The 14,206-nt window shown below is 33.3% G+C and overlaps 1 protein-coding gene across 8 annotated transcripts in view; it reads left to right on the top strand.

The window, feature by feature from the left end:
* The window catches only part of PCDH15 (protocadherin related 15), a 764,244-nt gene extending 750,414 nt beyond the window's left edge, over window positions 1-13,830 (top strand). For 3 of the 8 annotated variants that reach the window (XM_057735541.1, XM_057735542.1, XM_057735543.1), the window contains 2 exons: window positions 9,765-9,873; window positions 13,209-13,830. In XM_057735541.1, coding sequence (XP_057591524.1) covers window positions 9,765-9,873; window positions 13,209-13,760 — 661 coding nt within the window. In that variant the 3' untranslated portion in view covers window positions 13,761-13,830. Of the gene's footprint in view, window positions 1-604; window positions 624-2,297; window positions 2,337-8,838; window positions 8,910-9,764; window positions 9,874-10,876; window positions 11,735-13,208 lie in introns of those variants that run through there. The other 5 variants (XM_057735540.1, XM_057735538.1, XM_057735536.1 and 2 more) reach the window with 3 other exon arrangements.
* The last annotated feature ends 376 nt before the right edge of the window (window positions 13,831-14,206 follow it).

The following is a 14,206-nucleotide window of genomic DNA, read 5'->3' as shown; positions in this document are numbered from 1 at the left end:
TTTATGTAATATTGAATGTTTGGCTATTACATCTCTAAAACCTTTTTCACTTCATGTCTAATAATGTAATTGACCTTTAAAGGCTAGTCAATATTTTGTATTTATTATTTTTAGAATAAATTGACACAAACAACAACAACAAAAAACCTTACAAACATTTGGAAGAATGTTCTAGTCATGGAGATATTTTTTTGTCCTGTACCAATATTTTTCATGTATGAAGCATATCTTTTCCCCAAATGAGTATCTTATATGTATTAAGAATTGTTTAGGCAAGCATGATGTAGAATATTTTTAATCTAACATCATAACAGAGTCAAAGTGTGTTATTATATACCACTGAGATAAAATAGATTGTGTATTGTTTGGTGTTCATTTGGAATGTGGGTCTGGGGTGATAATTACTTTTAATAATGTAGGCATGAAACCTTGATTCTGCTGTCTTGATACTGCCACAAAATAGATTTCTCACTGAGACAACTTTTTAGAAAAATTTACCTTCTCAGTTTTTTTTCTGATTTTCTTAAATTATCCTTATCTTCAATTCTATTTAATTTGAAAATCCAAGATGTTTAATACTGATTTCTTCATTTCTGCCTTGCAGGAGAGGTTATACATCAGAGGTAAGGGCTTAATGGTGTTATGTTACATCAAGCTTACTAGGACAGTATTTATGTTATAGGCAGGACTGATTTACATTCTTTCAAAACTAGGGTATTTTCCTTTATTTTAACAAAACGTGTGTTTTGCTATTTATTTTCTTGTATATTTGTTGCTTCTTTGTCTTGGGGTTTTAAGTCTATTATTCAATGGGTGAACAAAGATCAACTGCTCACCTTTTCAAAGATAAATTTATCTTTTCCTGAATTATTATCACTCATTATTGTGACATTCCCCCAAATTTATCTTTCTAAGGCTACAAATCTAATCTAGAAATTATTTCTAATTTAGAAAGTTTTTTTTTTTTTTAATCAGTCCAAGGCTCATTCCCACCACATTTGAGCTTGAGCTTTTGAAGAGTTAAAAACAAATCAGACTATTAGAAAGCTATGGCTTTTCTTTGTGTTAATCTAACTTTCAGTCTACAGAGAAGATACTGAGCATTCTGGCCAATGGTGTTTGGTGAACCACACTGTTAGTGGTGCTATCAATGAATCACTGAGAATTTAGTATGGTTTAATATATAGCTCTTCAGTTAAGAGAATGAAATAAACATATGACCTAACTGGCTAACAGTTTAGAATCCATAAATTCTAGATTAGTTGGAAATCAAAATGAATGCATTTAAGAAAAACTGATTTTCAGTAATAATTATAACAGCTAACAGATTGAATCAGAATATCTGTAGCTTCAACTTTCTACCCCCTTAAGTGGATGCCTTAACTACACTAACTCACTAACATCTGTACCATGGAAAATCTATCCCTTCATTCAAATAGTTGTCCTATTGGCCATTTCACACAGTTGGTTCATCATTAGGATTATCTCCGTGAACTTCTCTGCCTACTCCTCCAATGCCTGCTGTAAGATTTATGTTGTATAACTGTTTCCTTCAAGAGTTGAGAAGCCAACATTTGAATTGTGTATCTTGTTTTCATCTGGTTAAAAGTATAAATTATGAAACAGATCAATAGAGACTGTGTGGTTTTTTTTTTTTAATATGGATGAAATCGGGGTGGGGATGCAGTGGGAAGTGATCTCTGCAAAAACTGAGGAAGGACAATTCCCTTAATCAAAAAAGAATTTATGAAAACATGCTTAATGCTTGAATTCAAGCAATCCACATTTTGGTAAAAAGAAAAATGGGGAGAATGTCTTAAATATAATGATGAATATATTACAACCATATAATTATTTTGTGTGCCCTACCCTTCTTCCTAATGAACCTGATTATATATAATGTGATTGGGGAGAAAAAAAGAGGGGCAATTTAAAACAAGGTTAAATTTGCTAAAAAGAATTGTGTGACACTTAAAGTGCTTCAGAACCATAAATGACTCTGTACTCTGAAGCTGACACCAAAAAGTTATTTGTAGATTTTTATTTATTAAGATTATTGACTTTGATGTTAATTAAAACATGAAATTAAGGCACACTAATTAATTAATTATGTTTTAATGTAAATAGTCAAAATATTATTTAATGCTGTTAGTAGCTTTATTCACATGAATAATAAATCATATCCTAAGGTAACCAGTTTTAAGCTGTGGCCTTTTTTTCTCTCTTTTCAATCATAATCTACTTTTTCCACCTGAATTATTTTCTAAACTTTTTTCTATTTTAATTTCCTTTGGCAGCAACAACAACTGCTGAGGCCTTCTCTTCTTAAACCAGAGGTATCAATTTTCTTTTTCTTTTCAGTCTTCACTGAGTCTTCACAATATTTTATGTGACTTCGAGGCCCATCTTACATGTGCACAGAGTGGGTAGCTCCCAGCATGGCATAATTTTACAAGAGAGAGAAGAGGTGGTTTTAAAGTAAAACAAATAAGCAAATAAGCAAGCAAGTCACCTCCCTGCTGTTTTCTGGTGACTGAAATTCCAAATTTTTAGCTTCATTCTTTGGGAATTAGATATATAAGACCTTTGTTCCTATTAAAAACAAGAAATCATTAAATGAGGTGAGTCATGAACCTGATCTGTCACTTGTCTTAGTGAATCTAGATTCATCAGAACTGTTCTTGAGGTTATATTTAGGTTAGGCAAAGTCTGAAGAAAGAATGCTGACATCTGTGCTGAAATAACAAAGGTAGAAATTGGGTTATGATAAACAGACTTTAACCATTGAAATGTGATTCAAAATACTGCCTTTGGGCACATGTCTATTTTAAAATGCCTATGAGATTTTCTTCTGCAATGAGAAAAAAAATATTTGGAGTTATATAATAAATGCATATCATTTTTATTATTCATATATACTTACTAAAGTCAAAAAAACAATAAATTAATGTTAATTTTAAATATCTCCTTACTTTAGAAAATTTAGTATTCTATAAACTTCATTTAAAAAAATTATTCCCTTTATTCCTATTTCTCAACAACAGAATCTTAACTTCGCTAAAGACAGGCATTTGGTGCTTAGAATTTACTCCCCCAAATCAAGGGGTTGAGTGACAAGAATATTCAACTTTTATAAATTCTATCAAAAATTTCCATGGAGCCTTCTCAATAAATTGTTGAATCTGATAACTCAGAGTTAAAATCCAAATGCCAGTTACTGGATGCAAGGCCTTAGTCAAGCTATGTATCCTCCTAAGCATCATGTTGGCAGTAATATTTAATATATAAGCTCCTAGCTCAGCAACTGGAACGCAGTGGAAAGAAATTCAGTAAATGATAGTTATTTTTCTTGTTTTGTTTGCATCAGTATAAATGCTTATGCTTCGGTCAATAAGATACTAGGTTAATTTTATGTCTTCTCTGTGTAGTCAGCAAAAATGAATTTTAAAAATAATATTAAGCATTTGATCTGCCCTTAAAACCACATTTAGTAATCTACTTAGCATGATTCTCTAAACTCTAGGATTCACCTGCTAAGGGGATGGCAACAGGGACTGTGTGGAACAGCAAAAAAGGCCAACATTCCACTGTTTTTTCAGGCCAGCCTAAGGATCTTAATCACCAAGTCCTTCCTCCTTTTTTTTCTGGAGATGATGCTCTGTCTAATGGGTGGTATAAGTATCCAAGAGGGACCCTTCATAGTAGTCCCTTCTACTAGCACCTATCTCTCCCTACAGACTATAAAGTGACTGGTTAAATCTATGGTTGAGTTTCCTGGGTTCATTCCCTGTTACTTCTATCCTTCTATTATATATTTAAAGTCATTTGATGCCAGATATATATTGTAACTAACAAGAGCTGAGTTTCATTTACCGTTCAGGGAAAAAGAAAAGTACGTGTCTATAAAGAAAATTGATTATTTTAAAATCTGAAATCCACTCAGTCACATTGTTTCCATAAATATTTTTCATTATTGCCAAAAGTTATTAGAATTCAACTTCAAAACCTTTTTTTAAATGTTGTAAGAACACATAACTTGAGATCTTTCCTCAAATTTTTAAGTGTACAATATATAGTATTGTTAGCTGTAAGCACAATGCCTCACAGTAATCTCTAAAGTTTTCCATCTTGCTTAACTGAAACTGTACCCGTTACATAGCAACTCCACATTTCCCCCTCTTCCCATCCCCTGGCAACCATCATTTTACTTTCTGTTTCTATGAGATTGACTATTTTAGATACCGTGTGTAAGTGGAATCATGCAGCATTTGTCCTTCTGTGACTGGCTTATTTCACTTAGCACAGTTCTCAAGTTTCATCCCTGTGGTAGCTTATGGCAAGACTTTTTCTTTAAGGCTGAATAATACTCTGTTATGTACTACATTTTCTTTACACATTCTTCCATTGATGGACATTTAGATTTCAACTTCAAAATCATTTGGCAGTCTTTGCTCAGTGTCCCAATGTATTAGATTAAACATGCATTGGCCAAGTAGTTATTACTTCTAAGACTTATTTGCCTTATTTAAACCAGTAAAATTACATTGGGTTTTGGATGCCTCAAAAGTCTAAGCCTACCAATATGAAACATGTATTTTTTAAAGCATTCAATTTGAATAAGTCAAATTTAGACTTTAGCTTTGTCCCAATTTCTTATTGGTCTCAATTGACTTCATTTCACACCTTTTTCCTCTAATAAACATTTTTTTGAAACAAAACTTCAGACATAAAATATTGTTCAGTAAAAAGAATTTTTACAGGGTGCTCATGCCCTACTAACTCTCCAGAAGCCCCTCCATGTCAGCACTCAGATATTATTTCTCCTTTCCCCAACCACTCACCTAACTTTTTTTTACCAAGATAAATATTTAATACATATATTTAGTTTCAGCTTTATTGAGGTATAAGTGACAAACTAAATTTTAAGATATTTTAAGTGTACATTGTGGTGATTTGACATAGGTGTACACTGTAAAAGGACCAATACATCCATCCTCACATATTTATCTTTTAAAAAATTTTTTGTGTGTGAGAACATTTAAGTTGTACCTTCTTAGCAAATTTCAGTCACATAGTACAGGTTTTCTTTTTAAATGTTCAAATTGTAGTCCTGTTGCCTTTTTTTAATTTTATTTATTTATTTATTTATTTATTTATTTATTGGCTGTTTTGGGCCTTCGTTGCTGCATATGGGCTTTCTCTAGTTGCGGCAAGCAGGAACTACTCTTTGTTGTGGTGTGTGGGCTTCCCATTGCAGTGGCTTTTCTTGGTGGAGAGCACAGGCTCTAGTCACATGGACTTCAGTAGTTTTGGCACACGAGCTCAATAGCTGTGGCTCGCGGACTCTAGAGCACAGGCTCAGTAGTTGTGTCGCATGGGCTTAGTTGCTCCACGACATGTGGGATCTTCCTGGACCAGGGATTGAACCCGTGTCCCCTGCATTGGCAAGTGGATTCTTAACCACTGTGCTACCAAGAAAGCCCCCACTACAGTGTTATCAACCGTAGTCACCATGTTTTATATTAGATGCTCAGACTGTATTTATCTTATAGCTGATAATTTGTACACTTTCACCAACCTCTCCCTATTTCCTTCACTCAGCAAACACTTTTTCTACTCTGTTTCTATGAGTTTGATTTTTAATTTGTTTTTATTATTTTTAGATTCCACATATAAGTAATACCATACAGTATTTGTATCTCTTTGTCTGGCTTGTTTCACTTAGCATAGTGCCCTCAAGGTTCATTTCATATTGTCATCACTAATGGCAAGATTTGCTTCTTTCTAAATATAGCTGTGTATTGCTCAGTAGAAATATTGTAGCCAGTGAGGTTTTTCCTAAGTGTGATCACTGCTATTTGAAAACTTTTCTCCTGGCTTCTAACACCCAGATTGGTTTGTCTGTTTTTGAAGTTTATGTAAATAGAATAATATAGAGTCATGTTTCATTTATTCTTTTGCTCATCATTCTATTGGGGAGATTCATCTCTGGTGTGTAATGTAGTAGCATGTTTATCTCATGGACTTTTGCATCAGTTCCAGTTTGGGGCTTTACAAATTATGTAATTTGGTGCACAATTTTACATATTTATGTTGGGCACATAGACTGAACTAAATTGAATTTCTGCGGAGAGAGATGCATATATTTGACTTTAGTATTATTCCAAAACATTTCCCAAATGGTTTTGCTAGTTTGTAATCTCTCCAGAAGTGTATGAGAACTCTGTGTCCCTGCCACAACATGGTATTGCTGATCTATGAGGGTGAGTCAAAAATTATCCGCACTCTGGCTGTAGAATTTATTTTAATTAACTTTTAGAAAAGACAAATACATCATTTTTCAACATAATCTCCCTGCTTTTCAATACACTTTGTCCACCTGTCAACAAGCTTTCATATTCCCTCAGTAAAAAATGTTTTAGGCTGAGCTGCAAGCCACGAATGCACCTCTGTCTTCACTTTTTCATCAGAAGTGAATTTTCGTCCTCATAGGATGCTTTCAGGGGACCAATCAGGTGAAAGTCCAATGGAGCAAGATCAAGGCTATAGGGAGGACGCTTTAACATGTCAAAGTGAAGTTTTTGCAGAGTGTCGACAGAGTGGGCAGAAGTGTGCAGATGTGCATTGTCATGCAAGATCACAACACCCTTGGATAGCAGTCCTCTGTGTTTAATTCAAAGTTTAGGCTTCAACTCTTTAATAAGCATCTCACTGTAACAAGCACTGTTGATTGTTGAACCTTTTTCCTCATAATATTCCAATACTGGCCCTTGAGAATCCCAGAAAACTGTAAGCATCAATTTTCCAGCTAGTGGTTGACTTTTGAACTTTTTCTTGGTGGGCAATTGAGGATGTTTCCATTCCATACTCTGCTGTTTACTCTAAGGCTTGTAGTGATGAATCCATGTCTCATCACCAGTAATGATTCTCTTTAAGAAACTTTCACCTTCCTTAGAGTATCGGTCCACATCTTTTTTGTAGATATCCAGATGCTTCTGTTTATGCTCCTCCATGAGTTGTTTTGGTACCCATCTTGCACAGACTTTTCGAAATCTAACTCGGTCATGGATTATTTCATTTTGAGGTGTTAAAGCAACCTCCCTATAGTCCTGATCTTGCTCCATTGGACTTTCACTTGTTTGGTCACTGAAAGCAGCCCTATGAGGATGAAGATTCACTTCTGATGAAGAAGTGAAGACAGAGGTACATTCATGGCTCACAGCTCAGCCTAAAATTTTTTAATGAGGGAATATGAAAGCTTGTTGACAGATGGACAAAGTGTATTGAAAAGCAAGGAGATTATGTTGAAAAATGATGTATTTGTCTTTTCTAAAAGTTAATTAAAATAAATTCTACAGCCAGAGTGAGGATAATTTTTGACTCACCCTCGTGTGTGTGTGTGTGTGTGTGTGTGTGTGTGTGTGTGTATTTTTACTTTTAGTTAGTCTTGTGGGTAAACTGAATCCATTTTAACATCAAAATTGGATTCCTTTGCAGTTAATTCATGAAGTATTTGAAACTGAAAATTCATCAGATAGTACATTTAGTAGAGGGATTGCAAACTTATAAAAATCTAGGGAAGCAATGTAAATGAACAGAGTTTACTCAGTGTATAAAAAGAGAGCAGATGGGTATAGATGTAAAGTAATCTGGTTGAGAACAGAGCAGTAACAAGGAGAGAATATGATTGCTGTAAGGAGTAGTACCACCAACTAAAATCATGGCATGTAAAAATATGAGCCCAGTGTTGCCATCTTTTTTATTTTTTGAGAGAAATCAAAACAGTGATTTTTTATAGCATTTTCTGATTAGAATTTGGGCAAGTAATCACTTTTTAAAAATGATGTTTGCCAAACAAAGCACAAGTGAGTGAATTTCCACACGTTTTAAATATTACTGTCCACAGAGGACTTTTTCCCCTGACTCATATTATACCTGGATCAACAAAATTGGTTCTTATAAATAGTAGATGATCTGAGAAATCAGTATCCACTAGTTTTCCTGTGGATACCTATAATTTTTCTTTCCCTTTTCTTACTTCATTGCAAATTAATTTGGTTAATCCTTGGTGGTTCAACTTATTTAAATGTTAAAATAGAATTAAAGAGGGAAACATAGTGAAATAGAATTTAATAGTTATTTAAAGCTAGTTCTTTATGTATGTCTCAGGAAAAATATCTTTCCATAAGTGTAGAGTGACAAAAATCAGTATTGTCTGGAATTTAAAACTGGAAATCTTGATAGGCCCTATTGTCTGAGAAATTTCTTTAAAAGAAAAGAATTAAATTCAGAATTAGCAGTATGTTTTAAAATGTAGATATCCTTGGGATATATCACACATTAGCACATTTTTTATTAATGTATAAATGATTATTTTCAGGTCCTTCCTTCAGAATAGCTTTTAATGAATGGAGGAGCCCTAGATACTCGAAAATTGTTATCAGGATGATGACACAGTGCTGAAGATAATGTTAAATTTTCTTCAAGGCTAAAATCTATTAATAATATGTTAAATAGATTGAAATATTAACTGTCTATTTATAGTTTTAAAAATTATCTAAGAACAAATGATATGCTTATCTGTAATCTTCAGCAGATTTACCATTAGACAGAATTTACTTTCCCCCTCCTCAGTTCTAATAGCATAACTTAATTTCATGTTTTATATATATATATATACACACATATATATATATTTGAATATGTTTAACATTTGTAATTAAAGTTATTTTGGCAGCAGTGCTTTGAGTCTTCAAATACTAGGTCTGGAAATCTGACTTTGAGCTGAAATGTGATAAGAATTTATTTTCAAATGCAATTTCTCTTTCTGAATAATAGGAGTTATCCATGGAGTCTGGAATTGATCCTGGCCAGGAATATGGACAAGATTATTACAGTTATGAGCATGGGTACCTCTTCAGATTTTTTATCCAGTATCTTAACATTTTTATGAATAAAGTGTTATTAAATGATTATTATTACTAGCATTTTTATGAATGTCATTTCATCAGTTTCATGTTTGAAAATGAGTTATGTATCTAGATTTAGTTTCAATCAAGTTTAACCATTTTTCCATATTGAATTCTGTTTTGATGTTCTGTTTGATATTGCCTACAACTTGAAAAATGTAATAAAATTATTCAAATTATTTAAAAGAGAAATAGAAGTCAAACATGTTTGCTCAATTCCTGAATTCACCATTTCTTTCATACGAGATATTTAACATTTTATCTAACCAATTAGCCTCAAGATTTGCCCAAGAGAAATTAAGAAGAAAACATACTTTAGAATCCAGTAATAAGCATTTCAAAAGTCAGTTCTACACACATAAGTTAACTGCTTTCTAAATATACAGTAGAGAAAAATAAAGACCATTATATATTTGAAGCAGATCTTTACTATAAACTTAGAGAGTTTATGTTCGGAATAAGCTATCAAAGTTTTGGAAACAACCTATTTGGTGCCCTAAATTCTTCAGTTAGTCAAAGAAAAATATTTTTTTCTCTTTCTCTTTAGTCTCTCCTAAAACTTAAATCTGAAATAACTCTTTTTCTTGTTATTCCAGGGTACCATTATGGCAAAAGTCATTGGTCATCAGGTTGTAGTTCTTTCTCTATGATTTTATAACTAGTTTACAAGGAGCCGAATAGGTGCTGTATAAATATCTGTTGATTGAATGATGAAGAAAAAGAAGAAAACAGAGATCAGTCACAGTTATGGAGATCAAGTGAAAAAATGTTTAAAGTTGTAAGTTTCTGTTACAGGTATGAAATGCCTCAATATGGAAGTCGCCGTCGTCTGTTACCACCAACTGGACAAGAGGAATATGGTGAGGTGGTTGGTGAAGCTGAGGAGGAATATGAGGAGGAAGAGGTAATTACTGTAATTTTTTATGTGATATTAATATTCCAAGAATCATATTTTAGCCCTATTTGAATAGCAGGCTACAAAACATTTCAAAAATCAGAAATCTGATTCACTTTGTACTTGTTTTCCATAGAAATTTAATAAGACTAACCATTCCATTGCTTTGTCTATAGAAAGTAATTAATTTTATATGTTTATTTCTTTCTATAAAATATTAAACAGTCAGAATAAAGCCACAATAAAATTTATATTTCATAAAATCCTAAATGTTATTCCATAAAGATATTATAATCAAATATGTTAAAACGTATTTTGCAAACCCAATGTTCCCACATTGTCTGGAAAACCTAAAAATCATGAAAAAGTGCAATCTTCATCTTTTAATTATAAGAGGAAAATAACACCACCAGTATTCTTAATGGAATTACATCGTTTAAGTTTAAATTACCATAATTCATTTATATCAGATTCTTATACCTTACCTGAAATATTTATTTGGAATACTTATCCAAAAATTTTAAAGAAAAACATTTTAATGTCACTGTAGTTTTACCCTGTTCAAAATTTTAAAAATAGTCAGATTTTACATTAGCTATTCAGATAGGCTATCATAATTTCCTGATTGCTTAAAATTTTGTTAAAGCAAATACATAAAACTATTAATCAAAGTCTAAGGATGGGAGAGAGAAGAGGTAATGATTAATTTCTTTCTTTCTCCTTTGATCTAAGGTGCAAAATACATTTTGAATAAGAAAAAATGAGAAAGCATTAAATTTTGGTATTATAAGGTATAAGCTAAAATAAAATAATTTACATTTCCTTGATCACCTTCTGTCTATATGCAGTGGAGATAAACCGTAGGGAATTGTGTGATGTTCTCCGAAACCAGTTTTATAACTTGCATGAAGCTATCATCCTGAACATTCACTCTTGCTTAACTTATGTGGGACAAGGTCACATCATAACTATTCCCTAGCTGACACGTCAATTGCATTTTCATAATTTTCAGGAAAAGGCAAAGAAAGTTAAAAAACCAAAAGTTGAAATTAGAGAGCCTAGTGAGGAGGAAGAAGTAGTTGTCACTATTGAAAAGCCACCAGCAGCTGAGCCAACATACACGACGTGGAAGAGAGCCAGGATATTCCCCATGATTTTTAAGAAAGTTAGAGGACTCGCTGATAGAAGAGGCATCGTCGACCTTGAGGATGAAGAGTGGCAGAGACGCCTTGAGGAAGAAGATAAAGATTATTTGAAACTAACTCTGGACCAAGAGGAAGCTACAGAAAGCACTGTAGAATCGGAGGAGGAATCCTCAAGCGACTATACTGAGTACAGTGAAGAGGAATCTGAGTTCAGTGAGTCTGAGACTACAGAAGAGGAGTCTGAATCAGAGACACCCTCTGAGGAGGAAGAAAGTTCTACCCCTGAATCAGAAGAGTCAGAATCCACGGAGTCAGAAGGAGAAAAGGCAAGGAAGAACATTTTTCTTGCAAGAAGAAGACCTATTGTTGAAGAGGTCAAGGAAGTCAAAGGTAGAAAAGAGAGGCCACCTGAAGAGCCAGAAAAACTGAAGATGGAAGAAGAGGAACGCCCAACAGAAGGACAGGAAAGCGAGCTGGCGCCTGTGGAAGAACCCACAGACCTTGAATCTCAAGACATCACTGAGGAGGGCAGTGCAGAATCAGCTTTGGTGGAAGGAGGTGTGGAAAGTGAGGAGGAGTCAGAATCTAGTAGTGGTAGCAGTACTAGCGAAAGTCAGTCTGGAGGTCCTTGGGGCTTTCAGGTGCCAGAGCATGACCCAAGCAAGCGAGCAAACCAAAAGAAGTCTCCAGGAGCAAACTCAGAAGGTTACAACACAGCACTTTAAAAGAGATCACAGTAGGTGAAAGTTTTGCAGTGATGAGTGCTCTTGTGTGCAGTGCCTTCTGTGTGTTCTCTGAAATGACACTTGAAGGGGAGGAAATTGATCATGATTTTTATCTGACTTAAAATTTAGAAGTATGCCAGAGAAGTGAATATATATGCTATCCAAATAGATTTGTATATTAAAATATATAAGGATAAATCTGACTGATCTTTCCTATATTAGTAATTCAGATGACATGCAATCAGTTAGTTACTCAGTATATAATATTTCATAGTGTGATTTCTGTTAATGCAATGTGGCATTATGTATTGCCAGTGATGCTCTGACTATTGGAATGGATTATATGAATATGTATGGTTTTTATATCATCTCAAATCCTTAGGACAAGCTGCAACAAATGACATCTCTACAAGTCTACTTTTGCATATATGTACATTTCAGCTGGCAATCATATTATCAAAAATATCATGAATGTGTTCAATTAGGTTTGTCGCTGGCACTTTCAAATATTAGAAGTTAAATGATATAAAATTTAAAAATTAAAAGTTATCATTTCCTTTCTATTGTGGGTAGGAATTGAAGTGGATTTAGAAAAAAAATGAATTGCAACAATTATAAATTTTTTTCTGGGTAAGTAACAATAATTTTGAAGTATATATCTGGAAACCCAAAATCATGGCTTACTTAGTGCAGCATGTTGGTAGTTCACATATCCCAAAAATGCAGTACTATTTTGAGAATAACCAAGCATTTTTTTTAACTTTTGCACCTTGTCATTTTTAATGTGGATTGGTAAAAGAAAAATAAATTTGTGAAAATTTCCATTTGTTCCAGTTGCTTACTAAAGGAAAATTTACAGTCATTAGCTTTCTGTTTTGTGTATTACAAAATAAATTGTGCACGATGGGAAGATACTTTCTTTTAAGTTAACATATATTTAAATAAGATGACCCAGAAAACCAGGATGCTTCAAGTGAATAAATGCATTAAATTATACAAAAAGTTTGGCTACTAATTGTGGATTAATTAAGAATTAGAATATCATAGGTTTAAAAATATCTTTAAAATATTAAGAATGAAAGTATTAGCATGAACAGAATATACTAATTATGCTGAGTGTTCCTTTCAATTTAACTTTCCTGAAGAGTATAGCAACTGTCAAACAATGGATCAGATTCTTAAATATAACCAATATAGGTTTTTTTATGGTATAGCAGTAATTTGATCTAAAAAAAGTATAAGTATTTCCTGAAATGTCTACTTTCTAATCCAGCAACTTTCTTCAGAAGTTATTAAACTTTCAAACCAATGAAGAATTTATGGAAAAGAAACTGATGTTAATAAAAAGGTTCTTCCCTCTACCTCTTGAGTTATTACTTTTGATAGCTTTCTGTCAAAGGTTTTGAATTTTGCACTCGTAATATTTACCCTTTTAATTCCTTTGATAATGATTCATGCTTTTGTATTTTGACAGTGGGCAAGAAAAAGAATGATCAAGTTAGTTGTTGATCGAGAGTATGAAAGTAGCTCAACTGGAGAAGACAGTGCCCCTGAATGTCAGAGAAACCGTCTTTACAATCCTAATATCCACAGTAATATCAATGGCAATATATACATCTCACAGAATGGCTCTGTGGTGAGAACCCGCCGTGCCTGCCTCACCGATAGCTTAAAAGTTACTTCCCCTGTTCGACTGGGGAGGCACTTTAAGAAACTAGACAAGTTGGCAGTGACACATGAGGAGAATGTCCCCCTGAACACATTATCGAAGGGGCCATTTTCTACTGAAAAAATGAACACTAGACCAACTCTGGTTACGTTTGCCCCTTGCCACGTGGGAACTGACAGTACAGCAGTGAAGCCTTTGGGGAACAGGCTGAAAAGCACAGTTGAACAGGAGTATGTGGTTGATGGTAAGAACATCAAGGAGGCTCTGGAATTCCATAGTGACCACATGCAGTCAGACAACGAGGAGCTTTGGATGGGTCCCTGGAACAACCTCCATATACCAATGACAAAGCTGTGACTGATTTTTTTAAAAGTTATTTTAATTTTTACTTCAGTTTTTAATAAACTGCACTTTTTATTGTCACTGAGAAAACAACATATGGGATTTACATCATGCACACAAGCTAAAACTTTGAACAATAGGCTTTAAAGTTTAAAAAGAGACAGATTTGAATAAATAAAAGTTAAAAAAAAAAAAAAAAAAGAGACAGATTTGCACTCACATTTGGATCAATTAATTGTTCTTCCCAAATATCTTTTTGGACAAACCCTCAATTCACTATATAACATCATTTAAACATTTAGCTGTTTTGTTGGGCCTTGAATTTTTTTTTCTTTTTAATAAACAAGAAATAATTTACTAAATAATCATTTATATTTTGTTGATTAACATAGATTACTCCTCATTTCTAGCTTCATGGAACTTGTTTTGGTACATGTAATTTTATTTTTCATAAAAAATGG

Source organism: Hippopotamus amphibius, chromosome 5 (assembly GCF_030028045.1).
Source record: "Hippopotamus amphibius kiboko isolate mHipAmp2 chromosome 5, mHipAmp2.hap2, whole genome shotgun sequence".
NCBI classification, from domain to species: Eukaryota; Metazoa; Chordata; class Mammalia; order Artiodactyla; family Hippopotamidae; genus Hippopotamus; species Hippopotamus amphibius.
This window is presented reverse-complemented; position numbering and strand designations above follow the sequence as displayed.